The following is a 16,081-nucleotide window of genomic DNA, read 5'->3' on the forward strand; positions in this document are numbered from 1 at the left end:
CATCCTGTAGTCAAACTTTGATTTTTCTTAGCAAAGGACTATCAAATCCTTTAAATATACATATGTATATATTCCTAAAATATATGTGTCTGTGTATATATTCCTTTTCTGCTTGTCGGAGGGACTAAGGCATTTTTCATGTACTCTGCGTGTTTCCTGATTCATTTAGATAGCTAAACTGCAGAGAAACCAAGTAGCATGTACCTACTGAAACACAAATTGTCATAGAATTTTAGAGTCGGAAGTAACCTTACAGATTATATGATTTATTTCAGAGGTGAATCAAATGTTAGGTATTTGCCCTGAGTTACAGAGCTTATTGGCAGAGCTTGGGTTATACACATAGCCTTTGAAAGATTCCTGTAGCACTTTCCCAGTTACACATTCTGAAACCTATAGCTTACAAAGTACATGCTATTAAGGAAACTGAATTTACACACCTTTTCGTATCTTTAAAGTATTGTTTTACTTGGAACATCAGCCTTCCACTAAGTACTCTTATGTAATTAAAACAATACCAACTAGAAAAAGTTTTATAAATGGTCAGAAATTACCTTGATTAGTTTGTAATAATGTCTCTAATATTGGGACTTCAGCTCAGTTACTGATTTGTAATAATCTTTTATACAATCCTTAAAAAAACTTAACCTGTATAATTAAAATAGTTCATATTTTTAAAGTAGTAGCTGAACTTTGCTCCTGAACATTTTGTCTCCTTCTGTGTTTAGTAAGTATGTTTATGAAGAAGAAATGTCACCATATTTTTGCTTGTGGTCTAGTGTTTGGAGGTCTGGGTTATAGGTCTGATCGATCTTTTTCTGATTCTAATACTGTCTTCCTAAGTGAGCCACATGCATGACAAAAAAGATTTTGAAGGTTTGAGGGAACAGCTTGAAGGACCAGTAGAAAAGAAATGCCTTGACTGGTTTTCTAATCTGAAAACCAGAGGTAAAACGTTGGCCACAGGCATACAGGATACAGTTATTCTCTGAAACAGCTCCAACTTTACTGTTATACAAGAAAGTCAACCCCACAATCCTACCTAAAAATAAGCTTGATGCTAGACTTAGATAATCTTTTAAAATATGAAATATGGAGTTCTAAATATGAAATATATGGACATATGCAAATATGTATATATGTTAAGTGCTTTTGTGTCGCATTAAATACTTATTTTAATAGAGTTCTGTGGCCAAGGACAAGGACTTTTATAATAGGTTGCTGTTGCTTGGCTGTAATATTAGTTAGGAAGTTTGAACATTTAAACATTTCCTTCAGCAGAACTTTCTCAGCTTCTGAGACAATGTTAGGTCCCCATACTATATGTTTCTGTGGAACCTGGCCCCCTGTACTTACCCCTCATAAAATGTACTTTATTAGAATTATTTCTTCAAGCTGCTCAATTTTTTAAAAAAATAAATTTATTTATTTATTGGCAGCGTTGGGTTTTCGTTGCTGTGCGCGGGCTTCTCATTGCGGTGACTTCTCTTTGTTGTGGAGCACGGGCTCTAGGCGCGCGGGCTTTAGTAGTTGTGGCGCACGGGCTTAGTTGCTCCGTGGCATGTGGGATCTTCCTGGACCAGGGCTCGAACCTGTGTCCCCTGCATTGGCAGGCGGATTCTTTTTTTTTTTTTTTTTTTGTTGGTACGCGGGCCTCTCACTCTTGTGGACTCTCCCTTTGCGGAGCACAGGCTCCGGACGCGCAGGCTCAGCGGCCATGGCTCACGGGCCCAGCCGCTCGGCAGCATGTGGGATCTTCCCGGACCAGGGCACGAACCCGTGTCCCCTGCATCGGCAGGCGGACTCTCAACCACTGCGCCACCAGGGAAGCCCAGCAGGCGGATTCTTAACCACTGTGCCACCAGGGAAGTCCCTCAAAAATTTTTTAAAACTTTTATTGAGAAGGCTTGTATTTTTAAGGAAATAAAGTTTGTTTTCTTCCAATTGGAAAAATCAGAGACATCTGTGGCCCACAGTTTATTATGTAGTACTTTTCCCTAGATCCTATTTAGCCTATTAAAGATACACCTATTTCTCGGTAGAACTGTTCAATCTACAAACAGAGAATATCATTTCTTATCTAACATACTGCAGTAAGATGCATACACAAGACATCTTAAAAACCTAGGCTTTAACATGTTTGGGGAAATTAATCATACTGCAATCATCTTGTGATGTCATCTTGCACATTTTAAGTATATAGTAAGATTAGAGTGTAAAATTATAGAAATTGGAGAATATTTGTAAAATAACACTTTCAGTTTTAACAAATGAGAAACAAGTTGGTTAGTTTTTGTGATGAAGTTGGGTTCTTTTCTCACTACCTAGGGCATAATAAATTTCAGGTAGATTCAAGATGTTTATTAATTTAAAAAAACCCAAAAACCTGTAAAAGTACTAAAAGAAAATGGACTAAGAGTTTTTATAGTCTCAGAGTGAGGAAGGTTACCTAAGGAAGATTTTTAGAAATCCAGACACCGTGATAGAAAAGATTAGTAAATGAAATTACATAATAATGAAAATTTCTGAACATTCTGTAAATGAGGTTAAAAGGCAAAGCGGGAAAAGGTATTTAGTATTTTCAACAGAAATGACTAAGAACTAAAATTCCTTTTATAGCTCTCATATGTACCAGTCAGAAAGACAATAGAAAATTTCACTTCAAAGAAATGAAAAGTAAAACCACAATGCAGTACTGTTTTCTTACTCCTCAGACTGAAAGGGCAAAAGTTGTGATGCAATATTGAGCTGGAAAGGGCATGAAGTCCATAATATATTGGTGGTGAGAGTGTAAATTGGTATAAGCTCTTCAAAAGTCAAGTTGACGATTCTGTCAAAATGTTAAATGTGCGTGCTCTTTGACCCAGCAGTTTCACTAATAGAAATTTATCCTATGGTTAATAGCACACATATGCATAGATAAATATATAAAACTATTCATTGTAGCATTATTCTTGGTAACAAATGATCATAACAACCTAAATTTTCATCAGCAGAAGACCCTAATTAAATTAATAAAGAAGCACATTAGTACAATAATTCTGTGCAGCCATTAAAAAAAGACCAAGGTATAGCTCTATGTGTTGTTAAGATCAATATGCAGTATATGATGTTAAATGAAAACTAGCAAGATGTAGAACAGAGTGCAGAATGCTTCTAGTGGAGAATATTGGCTAGATATGCGTATAGTATCTCTGAAAGGATAGTCAAACTGCACCTGGAAGAAGGAGGTGGGGTTGGGAGTGAGAGCAAGACTTTTCATTGTATGCTCTTGTTCTTTTTTTAAAAAAAATTATTTTATTTTTGGATGCATTGGGTCTTCATTGCTTTGTGTGGGCTTTCTCTAGTTGCTGTGAGCAACTACTCTTGGTTGCGGTGCGTGGGGTTCTTACTGTGGTGGCTCCTCTTGTTGCAGAGCACAGGCTCTAGGCACGCGGGCTTCAGTAGCTGTGGCATGCAGGTTCAGTAGTTGTGGCTTGCGGGCTCTGGAGCACAGGCTCAGTAGTTGTGGCGCACGGGCTTAGTTGCTTGGCGGCATGTGGGATCTTCCCGGACTGGGGCTCGAACCCGTGTCCCCTGCATTGGCAGGCAGACTCTCAACCACTGCGCCACCAGGGAAGCCCTCTCTTTGCTTTTTTAAAAAGGCATATGTTACATATTTTTCTACACAAACAGAAAAACAAAAAAGTCATGCTCTTTTAATAAGGGCAGATCAGCCATATTAACAGTTTAAAACATTGTCATGTACGTAATTCACGGCAAAAATAAACGAATGCAGACTTAAAACGAAATGTCCACATTTCCCATCTGACCACTACTTTGTCAGAAGAGGGAGTATGCAACTTCTAAAGAAGTTTACGAGAGCTGGGCTAAATATGAGAATAGGGTACCATTAATGAAAGGGAGGAGGTATTTGTAAAACTGATGGGCCCAGCTTTTACCCTCTAGCCAGTGCAGTATTCTCAAAGTATAAAAAGAATTTCCCAATGTTACTGTAACTATTCCAGTTCTCAGGTGACCTTTGGGATCAGAGTTGCTCTATTTAAAGACATGGTCCGGACTTCCCAGGTGGTGCAGTGGTTAAGAATCCACCTGCCAATGCAGGGGACGCGGGTTTGCGCCCTGGTCTGGGAAAATCCCACATGCCGCTGAGCAGCTAAGCCCGTGCGCCACAGCTACTGAGCCTGTGCTCTAGAGCCCGCAAGCCACAACTACTGAAGCCCATGTGCCACAACTACTGAAGCCTACCCACCTAGAGCCCTTGCCTGCAACAGGAGAAGCCACTGCAATGAGAAGCCCGTGCACCGCAGCAAAGAGTGGCCCCCACTTGCCACAACTAGAGAAAGCCCGCGCACAGCAGCGAAGACCAAAACGCAGCAAAAAAAATAATTTAAAAAATAAAATAAAATAAAGACATGGTCCAGGAAACAGTGAATGCTAGACAGTAAGCCTCTATTTAAATCTTTTAAAAAGTAGCAGCTCACGTTGGGGCAGCAACAAGGCAATTGGGGTACAGTTTTAAGTAGAAATTTACTCTTATGCCAAAAATTCTGCTGGGGATAGAAGTAACTTCTGGAAGCACATTACTAGTTTAAATGAGTGCTTTATAGGGCCAAGGTATTGCCCCTTGATACCAGAGTACTGAAAGTGTGTGCTGTAGTTCTAAGATGTCCTCATGATACTTGCTGCATATGTTTGGTGTTTTAGGAAACCATTGTTTTCATGATTGTAACTTAAGAATTTCTCAAGACTAAGCACCACTTAAAACCTTGTTTGTGACTGTGGTCTGTGTTTTTCTCGCATGAATAAGGAAAATCCCAAGACAGCCAACATCACAAGAACTGTTGGAAAAAATAAATTGAGAGACTCATTTTAAATCTTGGCCTTGAATATATCCCTACATGCTGAAACTGGAAAGAGCTTAGTAACCAAACTTACCTAGAACATGACAAATTATGCTATGCACTTAGTAACTTTATTCTCTCTAGATTGTTTTGCAACCTCGTGAGAGAGTTGTCGAGTGGCAATAAAAATCACTCATGTAGTCAATAATTACCGAGCACCACTATGTGGCAGGCACTGTTCTGGGCATGGGGCACATAGCGTGAACAAAATCCCTGCCCTCATGAAGTTTAGATTCTGACAAAAATGTATAACATGTCATATGACAGTAAGTGCTCTGGAGAAAAACAGGGGAGGCGGATGCTTAATTTTAAATAGGGTGGTCAGAGGCAGCCTCACTAAGCTGACAGTTGAGCAAAGGTCTGAAGAAGATGATGGGGAGACGGTCAGGGCTGAGCATCCAGGCAGAAGGTACACTGAGCCCAGAGGTCCTGAAACATGTTTTTCTGGCATATTCTAGAATCAGCAAGAAGACCAGTGTGGCTGGAGTGGAGCAAGGGGTGGAGGGGGTCGTAGAAAATGAAGTCGAAGTCGAGGGCCACTTGCTTAGAACTTTGTGTGCCATGTTAAGGACTTGGGCTTTTATTCTGAGAAAGGGAGCTATAGAAGGATTTTTGAGAGGAATAACATTTTAAAATGATCCCTCGCCTCTTGTTTGATAGTACTTTTAGGGGACTTGAGCAGATTTTGGTGGGTGGAGAGATCAGCAGCTTATCTTTATAGACAGGTTAAGTTTCAGGTGCCTGGTAAGATATCTTAGTAAATATCAAGTAGGCAGTTAGATATTCAAGTCTGGAGCTCAGGAGAGAGATCAAGGAAGTGATAGAAATTTGGGTTTTAAAGGCATGAGCCTGGATGCGATGACAAGGGATTAAGTGTAGAAAAGAGAACTGGGGCATGCCAACACTTGGAAATTGGGCAGATCCTCAAAGAGGAAACAGCAAAGGGGATAGGAGAAGCTGGTGAGGAAGGAAGCAAATCAGAAAAGTATCTAGAATTGGACTAACACATGGTAGCTACTAGCCACATGTGACTGTTTAATTAAAATTTAAAATTCAGTTCCTCAGCCGCACTGGCCACATCTCAAGGGTTCATTTCATGTGGCTCCTCGCTATTCATAGGGACAGCACAGATACAGAACATTTCCAACATCACTGAAATTCTATTGGGCAGTACTTACCCAGAAGCCAACTGAAGAAAAGGGAGTGTGTCAAAAAGTAATTTGAGGGGCTTCTCTGGTGGTCCAGTGGGTAGGACTCTGTGCTCCCAATGAAGGGGGCCCGGGTTCGATCCCTGGTTGGGGAACTAGATCCCACATGCATGCCACAACTAAGAGTCCGCCTGGCTCAACTAAGACCTGGCGCAACCAAAATAAATAAATAAATGTATTTTTAAAAATCCATTTAAAAAAATAATAATTTGAGGGGGAATTCCCTGGCAGTCCAGTAGTTAGGACTCCATGCTTTCACTGCCAAGAGCCTAGGTTCAATCCCTGGTCAGGGAACCAAGATCCCACAAGGCACGGCACAGCCAAAAAAAAAAAAAAAAAAAGTAATTTGAGGACTGAGACTTGACCATTGGGCTGTTACATGTAAATGACTGGCAACTTCTTGACAAGAGAGCAGCTTTGGTAGAGTGGGAGGCAAAAGCCTGACAGAAGTGTATTCAGGATAAATTGGACGACAGGAATCAGAATCACAAAATATAGACATCTCATTCCCGACCTTGGGCTCTGGCTGGCAGCTGTCTGCAGTCTACCTGGTATGGTCATGTCTACTCTGCTGCTGAGGGGCCTGACAGGCCCGGCCTGCAGCTCCCGGTGGCGCGTGCCCAGATGCATTCCAAGCCACCATGGGAGCAGCTCAGGACCATGGATGTTGCCATTGGGCTCACCTCCTGCTTCCTGTTTCCTCCTGCCTGGGGCTGGGTCTTGTCACACCTGGAGAGCTACAAGAAGCAGGAGTAAAGAGGGCTGTCCTTTCCCTTATCCGTGACATGACACCCCCAGCCTGTCCTGATCATGTCTACTGCATTCCTGGCTGGCCTCCCCTAGATCATGGCCTTCAGTTAGTGACCTTCTGCAGCTGACCCTCATGACCTCTCTTTCTCCATGCTTGACATCCTAGGACCACATACATTCGTTTATAAGTCTATTTAACAACAAATTCTATTTAAACCTTGGAAAAAAAGAAAAGAAAGAATATATAGACACCTTCTTAAAGATTTGCACAATTCAAACAGCTGGGGTAAGCCTACCATTAAATAATTGTTGACACTGTTCCAAAGACAAACACAGTTCTCACGAGTAACAGTTGAAGCTTTATGGTGCATGAAAACCCCTGGCCCAGTAACTCTCAACCCTAATAGACTTGCTTGAAGACCTCCTAAAACAGGTTTGCCTTGGCCTCTCCCCCCAGGGATTGATAGTTGGGAGGGACCCTGGCATTGTTTATGAGGAGTTTTGCTTTGTTTCTTATTTCCTTGAGGGATTCTAACATTCAGCCACAGTTCAAGACCCACTCACTGCCTTAGACCAAAACAAAAATACCAATGCATGATTCCCAACCATGGTCCAGAGTCATATGGAACTTTATCAATATATTGGAGAATTTATAAAGTGATGGCACATATTTGATGCAAAAATGAGTCATGTGGTGCTGTGGTTATCTTTTCTGCCAGTGATTTGGAGATTGAGAACGTTAAATCCATCAAGAAGGAAATCAACACCAGATAATCAACACAGACTTTAACACTACCCATGGTGAACAAACATACGGGCTTGATTATTTTAAGGGTGCTGTTACTCTCGTAGCACTTTATCTGATGATTCCACTTCTGCAAAGAAAAGCTTGTTAATTATAAAAGCTTCGTTTGAAGTAGAATCAAATTCTAAACTTGGGGAATCACATTTTTTACTTTGAAACTGGTAGCCTCTTTAAAACCAGAAAATTTGGGAATTCCCTGGCGGTCCAGTGGTTAGGACTCTGCGCCCCACCACTGCAGGGGGCACATGTTCGATCCCTAGTTGGGGAACTAAGATCCCATATGCCGCAGGGCAACTAAGCCCGCTCGCTCTAGAGCCCACATACCATAATTAGAAGCCCAGTGCCACAACAAAGAGCCCGCATGCCGCAACTAAGACCCAACGCAGCCAAATAAAATAAATAAATATTAAAAAAAAAAAACCCACTAGGAGCTGTAACTGTTTTTCTCAATCTGGAAGCAAATATCACTGACTAGCTATAGATCCTAGGATATGTCCCTTCCCTAAAATCCCTGAAGCACTTTTTTTTTTTTTTTTTTTTGCGGTATGCGGGCCTCTCACTGTTGTGGCCTCTCCTGCTGCGGAGCACAGGCTCCGGACACGCAGGCCCAGCGGCCATGGCTCACGAGCCTAGCTGCTCCGCGGCATGTGGGATCCTCCCGGACCGGGGCACGAACCCGTGTCCCCTGCATCGGCAGGCGGATTCTCAACCACTGCGCCACCAGGGAAGCCCCCCCTGAAGCACTTTGTATATTTGCCATTTATCTCATTATCTAATCCTGTATTCACAGCTTTTTGTATTGTGATGTGACTATGAAATAAGTGATCTGTTACAATACACAGGTCTCCTATCCATTGGTTTCAACCTCCACCTCAATCTAACAGATCTAAGGACTAATTTCACCTTTCTCTCTTTACCAAAAGAGTGCTTTGAACTACTAAATAGCCATTGACAAAACAGGAATAATCTAAAATTTGGATAATTAATTCCTAAATAATCAAAAACCAGATTAACCCTGCAGTCTAAACCTTTGTGGTCGCATTTGGAACTAGTACATTACTCCTATTCTATAATTATTTTAATATTTCTACTATCAAGGCAATATCTTGAAAGAGATGGACTGAGCATTTACTCACCAAATCCCAAAATACTAGAATCTTAAGTGTAAGAAAGTCTACTTCAATAAAAAGGAATCACTACAAGACAAAGAGAAAACTCACAAACCTTGCATTACATCAAGCATTTATAAAACAAAAAATAATGGAAATAATTTCCTTAAATCATTTCCAAACTACCACTGCCTCAAGACAAAACAAGAAACTGCTCAGGGTTTCCCTGGTGGCGCAGTGGTTGAGAGTCCGCCTGCCGATGCAGGGGACACGGGTTCGTGCCTCGGTCTGGGAGGATCCCACATGCCGCGGAGCGGCTGGGCCTGTGAGCCATGGCCGCTGAGCCTGTGCGTCCGGAGCCTGTGCTCCGCAACGGGAGAGGCCACAACAGTGAGAGGCCTGTGTACCGCAAAAAAAAAAAAAGAAACTGCTCAATGACTTTCCTTAATCTTTTTTTTTGATAAACAGTATAGTGGAATGATAGAACTGGAGATCTGAAACAAGATATCCTGGGTTCAAATCCTAGCTCTTCCACTTGCTGTGTGACCATGAGCAAGTTATTAATTGGTATGTGCTTCAGGTTTCCTCATTTTCCTCTTCTGTAAAATGGTCCTAGTACCAATACATACCTGCCTCATAGGACTCGTGTGCAGCAGCATGAATGTGTATCACTCAGGAAACTGCCTGCAGCATGCATGCTTTTAGTAAGCATTCAAAAGATACAAGTGATTTGGTTATCTGACCCTTGCAGAAACATGTATTTCAAACTGCTGCTTAATTTGAAGATTCAATGTATTGTAGCAAAAAATGTATCATTTCAGTAACTAGACCTTTGGAAGTAGTAAAGGAGAGAGATGAGATTAATTGGAGAAGAACAAGAATCTGATCACACTGCTTCTGAGCTACAAGAGTACCTATTTTATCTTTCAAGTAAAAGCTTGCTATGGAATGCTCAGCCTTCCATTCTGGTCAAACTGGATATAAGGTAAAGGTTGAGGTTGCCTGAAAACTTTTAGATTTTCAGTAGCTCACGCACATTGAGAAAAACCTTTCTCAGTTCTTTTCCAATCTTTAGCATGGTTAGGCAGACAGTAGCCAGTGCTGAAACATTCGTCATTTGTGAGAAGCACCACAGCTCAGTGATTAGGAATAAAGGCATCAGATGCCAGGTTAGAACATTGGCTCCGCTTCTTGGCTGTGTAACCTTTGGCAAGTTACTTAGCTTCTCCACCTCACGGTCCTTATCTGTAAAATCTGGATAATAATAACTTATCTCATAGGGTTGTTGGGAGGACTACATGAGTTAATTCATGTAAAGCTCTTAGGACAGGGCCCAACGGACTAAGCACCAAAAAATGTTATGATTCTTATTCAAATTGGTCAGTGTAAACGTTTCCCTGGTATTGATGACATAACTGTATAAAAATATATCTTGATCTCACCCAGAAAAGAATAAAAATAATCCTAATATCTAATTTTCCATGTTTTAGTTACTTGTATTGTTACCAGACATGAGGTAGTTAAGTACAGATGCAAAGGAGGCAGTACAGGGGTCACATCTTCATGCAATTAACCTAACGTCTGAAGACTGGACCTTAGGCAGAAAAGAAAATCAGGACGATGACTTGAGAGCGTCTTTTAGATGTCACACATCTGACAGGGACTGGCTTAAGTATTTTCATTGAGCACCTTGTTTCCATCTTCTATGTGTTAGATTTCTCAACTTTCAAACACTTAGTCTCTTCCCAAGTAGTTTAAAAAAAAAAGTTGCATGAATAATTCTAGCTAATTAATAATGCCAGTAGCATTACCAAAACGAAGAACACATTTTGCTTCTCAAGACAGCCATCACCTCAATAATTTTATACCAATTTCTCACAAGCTGATAGCAAACAAGCATAAATAGTTGGCTTAGCTACAACAGCATGAATTGGTGTTTTAGTCTGAAGAATTTTAAAGCAAGCCAAGTAATTGTATAAAATTTAAATTTTATGACCATGTTTGGACCTTTTTACATTAAACACAATGGAAATGTTCATTTTTTCCCCAAAGGAAAAATTTCTGAATCATCACTATGTTGCACAGTAGAATAAAAATATGAATCCAGGTACTTATTCAAGTTTCTAAAGAACAAATAACAGATAAAATTTTACTTCCAAAATCTGAAGTCATCAACATGATTTTGTAGTACTGTATCACAGGCTTTACCTAAAAATTCAATATTCAGATAAAGATAGTCCCCTAGTCACATTCTTTAAAAAGCCTCTGCCCCACCACAGCTTCCTGAGATCTGTGAAGAAACTGCAGTCTTGTGATCAGGCTTCATACAGTACTGGCAGGTTTGTACTTGTAAGGAAAAAATAGTGACTGTTTTTATGTGTCAATCAGTTGTAGTCTGCTGATCTGATTAGAAGCCTTGACAAATGCCTGGTGGCGATTGCATACAACTGCCAAGCATATGGGAATAATACAGTAGCCCATCGTTTTGGGGTCAGCTCTTGTACAAGAATAAAGGAACAAAAACATCTGCAAGTAAGGTATCAGAAAAATAACTGTCCAAAACCAAAAAGGCAGGGAGAGTAACCGAGCTTTCAAGGAGTGTGTCCATGTGGTTCCTTCAAGGGGCTCCTCTGGGTGCTGTTGAATGTGCTCCAAGGCCAGCCTATTGTAAGTCTCGTTGATTTCAAAAACATAGTAAAATGCTGCTGCACTTGCTAACAGATACAATCCCACTCCAATCCATCCCATACGCTGACGGAAGTTCATCATTCTCCATGCTCTGTGCCTTTGAGTTAAAACAACAATAACAACACAGTGAGGATCTAGTAATGCTGTCAACTATTCCAAATGTAGTTACTTTTTGTCCAATGAGCTCTAAAATACTCCCTAACACATTTGAGGTTTAAAATAACTAAATTAAATTTACATCTATTAAGGAATATAAACATCTTACAGGTTGTTTTAGGTAATAGTTATGCGGAAGTAACGTTTTAGTATATATTAAGTGTGCTTTTTACTGAATCCCACAAATAAAGCACTAAATCTGGCTTAAATAGGTCCAGCACACGTTCCCCTAAATTGTAATTAAACTCGTTTCCTAGAGAACATTTCACTTTTATACTTCAAATACTTTCTGAATAAACAGTATTGCTTCAGACATGAAAGCTTGGTTCTACAAGTCAAACCAATGTCGGAGCCCCCAAGTTAAGACAGCAACTCTTAAACACTTACAGTGGTCCCGAAAATCTTCCTGTTCCCACGGCAAGCGTTAAAGAGTCACTCAGCTCTGAATAATCGGGTGGCTTTGGCATTTCAGAGAAAGCCACCATAAGAGAAATCTCCGGGGTCACCGGCTGGGAGAATGGTGAGCACGGCCAGCCTGGAGCAAAAGCTAATTGTGATTAAGCACAGCGTGACTGCAGCCGGTCACGCGGAGGCCCGGCCCCTGTCGCCGCTGCCGGAGCCCCAGCCTGTGTCACTCGGCCCAGCCACCCTGGCCTCCCCTGCAGCCGGCCCCGCCCCCTGTCGTGCTGCAGCGCCCGCCGCCGCGACAGGGATGCGCGGGCGGCGCCAGACTCGGGTCTCTCCGCCTTGCAGCGCCGGGAGCCCAGTGCCCGGCAGCGGCCACAGGCCGAGCCTGCAGAGCTGGGCAGGTCCCGGATCTCACCTCCTGTCCCGGTTGGCCCGCCCGCCCGCCGTCCCGGATGCTGCCACAGTCGGGGCTTCCGGCTCGGGCCGGAAGCGAGCTTGCCCCGCCCCCCGAAAAGCCCGCCCCCTCGTGACGTCAGGGAGCCTCCATCGCGGCACCTCCTCCATGAGCGCGCCCGGAACGGCTCTGCTGGGAGTCGGGGGAGGCTACGGAGGCCCCGGTTTTGGCGCTACCCTTCAGGTGGGCGGCAGTCTGGGCCTGGCCGCTTCAGCGCTCCTCAAAGCCTCTCCCCGGCGCTTCGCTCGCGGCTCTGATCGCCCCCGTCGTTCCTCGCCGCGGAGAGCACCGCAGCAATGGGCGGTCAGCCATTCCCCTGCGCGCCTCTGCGCAGTTGGGATATCCCTCTCGAGTGTCCATCCGAGTGCAGGAGAAGCCGCTCACTCTCTCCTCGGACCTGGCCCCCCGGGAAGCGTCGGAAGCAGGCCCTGGCGCCTCGGCCACCGGCGACGGACCCAGACATGACTACTAGATAGCTGCGAGGGGGAGTGGGACCCCGCTGTCTGCTGCGGGGCGCCCGAGGCCGGGAGAGGGTAAGGTGGCTGCTTGCCGCAGTGCGGCCGGCCGCCGGCGCAGCTGCGCTTCTCTGGGCTCGGGTTATTCGTTTACAACTTGACCTAACGTGACTACTTCATCTTCACTGCCCGTCGGAACTGCAGACGTCGACGAGACTTAACTCAGTTACCGCGGAGGAATACTGTGAATTGCAGTGGCATCAGTGACCGGGAGAAATTGGAATTTAAGTGTGTTGTTTTGGGCATCATTACGCTGAGGCTCTTAGAAAGACTGGTGTAGGGGAATGGACGTAAACCCGCGGAAAGCGCTGTTGATTGCCGGCATCCCCCAGACCTGTAAAGGGCAGAAATTCAGGAGGCTCTGCGATCTGGTTTAGCTCCCTTGAGCGAGTACCGACTGCTCGGGAGGATGTTCCGGAGGGAAGAGGACAGGAATGCAGCCTTAATAGGACTTACTGAGGAGACGAGTCATGCTCTGGTCCCTAAAGAGATACCCGGAAGCGGGGGTGCCTGGAGAGTGATCTTTAAGACCCCTGACTCAGACAGTGAATTTTTAAGCAGGTTACATGAATTCCTAGAGGGAGAGGGCGTGATATTGGGTGAGTTTACCAGAGCTCTTGGGTATGGAAACGGCCTTTTTGACCTAGACCAGGACATGATCCCAGAAGTGCGGGCCCCCATGTTGGCACAGGCATTAGATGAGGCTCTTCAGCTTGCCCTGCAACACCTGAAATACAAAAAGCTGAGCGTATTCTCAGGCAGTGATCCTCCAGAGCCAGAAGAAGAAGAGTTTGAATCCTAGCTGTTTCATGCCACGCAAATGATGAAGACACGGCAGGTGTCAGATGCCGAAAAAAGAAGGCGATTGCTAGAGAGCCTTAGAGGCCCGGCATCTGATATCATTCGTGTCCTCAAGATAAACAGCCCTTTAATTACCCTGAATGCCTGCACGCTCTGGAGCAGGTATTTGGGGTTACCAATAATCCCAGGGTGTTGCAGGTCAAACATCTGACCACTTACCAGAAGGATGAAAAAAAAATTGTCTGCGTATGTACTAAGGCTGGAGCCTTCACTACAGAAACTGGTAGAGAGAGGAGCAGTAGAGCAAGAAGTTGTGAATCAGGCCCGCCTGAAGCAAGTCACTGCTGGAGCAGTCCAGCGCGCAGGAAGTTTGCTCTGTCAGAGGACAGCTCAGCCCCTGGCTTACTGCAGTTCCTGACGCTAATAAAGGATGAAGAGGCAGCTGAGGAGGAGGAGGAGGCCCTCCTCCAGGCAGGATCAGAGGGGCACTTCACCTGAATCTTGGGAAATCATGAAGGGCTCTCTGGCAGTGAGCAGAGCATAAGGTAGAATAGTCTGTATACTCAGTGACAGACATTAACCAATCCCTATCGTGTGTTGCCAAGTAACTCATTTTTGTGCAATTCTCAGTATAATCCTTTGTCATTTCTGTGCCCATTTAATGTCTCCTAAATGCGTCATTGACTAGAAGGATGTAGTTCTGCACTGGTATTTATATATTTAAATTCACCCTGTGAATTTTTTTTTACCACACACAGCTGTACAAAAAGTCTCATCACTACGCACGTGTGATACTCTGAGAGGACGGCCAAGGCTCAGGTGCACATGCTGATGCGATCTCGTTCAGATGTCAGCTTGTGTGATAATAGGTGCAAATGTAGCTGTCAGATGTGATAATGTATCATAGAGAGTTTTGGATTGTGTACGGCCCTACGTTAATCATGAAGATCGTGAGCAGGGGTTAAGAGGTTATTTTCTGTGTGAATTGGAATTTTATTGATTCTATGCCATCAAAACAAGAGGCAGAATTAAATGCTGCAGTTGGTCAGTTTGCAGCTGCTACCTCTAACCCTAGATTTCTGATGTGTGTCTCAAAGCATCTAGTTCTGAATATCATTTTAATAGGTTGCAAAATTATAGATGTGAACTTATAAAATAAAGAAATGTGAATAAAATGACCATTTTACCTAGTTTGTTTGTATCAAGGTTGCAAGGGAGATTTCACTTGAACAAAGGGTTCTAAAAGCATGAATCTGAAGACCACTGAACTTGCACAGTCTTAGTCCCTTGGACACTTTCCTCCTGGTGCCCAGGTGGGTAGGGAGTAGTTTTCTAGGTGAGAGTGCTGGCAGGACCTTCTCCTGAAGTACAATAGAATGAAATAAGACTGTATAAATTAGTGCAAGTAGCAGGTTCAAAGGCATCAGGGCGTTGAATTTGGAGGGTGAAAAGAAAGACAGGAACATTGCATACCTCTGCACGGCAGACTGGACTCAATGTTCCATGTACTTCCTCACTTAATCCTCTTAAAATCCTGCAATATAAGAAAACAGCTAGTTTCAGAATTCTGTCATCTGCCTTACTGCAAGGCCGATGTTCTTTCCATTGCTAAGAAAGAGAAGCAATCCTAAGGGTGTCTGGACCCAGCCTCACAAGGGAAGCAGGGCAGATTGTTAACAACAATTAATAAATGAACTATTAGTATGCGTTAGTGTGGACTACATCTTAATCACTACTACAAACTGGGCACTAAGAAGTGGGGAGTATGAGAACCTGTAAGACCCACAGGCAGCAGGGAGGGTGGACATGGGTTAGTGATTTTTTTTTTTTTTTTTTGTGATATGCGGGCCTCTCACTGTTGTGGCCTCTCCCGTCGCGAAGCACAGGCTCCGGACGCGCAGGCTCAGCGGCCATGGCTCACGGGCCCAGCCGCTCTGCGGCACGTGGGATCCTCCCGGACCGGGGCACGAACCCGTGTCCCCTGCATCGGCAGGCGGATTCTCAACCACTGCGCCACCAGGGAAGCCCTGGGTTAGTGATTTTGTCTCTAAAAAAAAAAAAAAAGAATGAAAACATGAAGAAAAAAATGAAAATTGCTGAAAGGTCAAACTGCGTCTGACCTTTATCTTTAATAAAAAATACCCCCTAAGAACCAATTCTGGGATATATATTTTTGGTTTAGATTCGAAGGCATAGTATAATGTTTCTGTTATGACTAAATGTCATGGTTTCATTCTTTATAAGTTCCCATAAGTTCTCACACTATGGAAGGTTAAATACACA

At 43.5% G+C, this 16,081-nt stretch overlaps 2 protein-coding genes across 2 annotated transcripts; one reads left to right on the forward strand and one right to left on the reverse strand.

The window, feature by feature from the left end:
• Positions 1-10,747: 10,747 nt before the first annotated feature.
• On the reverse strand, positions 10,748-15,501 carry LYSET (lysosomal enzyme trafficking factor). Its single transcript, XM_059056909.2, has 2 exons — positions 12,008-15,501; positions 10,748-11,561 (listed from the first exon to the last, which is right to left on the reverse strand). The coding sequence occupies exons 1-2, from the start codon at positions 12,103-12,105 to the stop codon at positions 11,150-11,152; spliced, it is 510 nt and encodes a 169-aa protein (XP_058912892.1). The 5' UTR covers positions 12,106-15,501; the 3' UTR covers positions 10,748-11,149.
• On the forward strand, positions 12,138-14,973 carry MOAP1 (modulator of apoptosis 1). Its single transcript, XM_067027600.1, is given in 7 exon segments — positions 12,138-12,775; positions 13,142-13,265; positions 13,267-13,336; positions 13,339-13,932; positions 13,935-14,029; positions 14,031-14,154; positions 14,157-14,973. Coding segments are annotated over 7 exon segments (1,785 nt in total). The 3' UTR covers positions 14,297-14,973.
• Positions 15,502-16,081: the final 580 nt, after the last annotated feature.

Source organism: Kogia breviceps, chromosome 3 (assembly GCF_026419965.1).
Source record: "Kogia breviceps isolate mKogBre1 chromosome 3, mKogBre1 haplotype 1, whole genome shotgun sequence".
Classification (NCBI taxonomy): Eukaryota; Metazoa; Chordata; class Mammalia; order Artiodactyla; family Physeteridae; genus Kogia; species Kogia breviceps.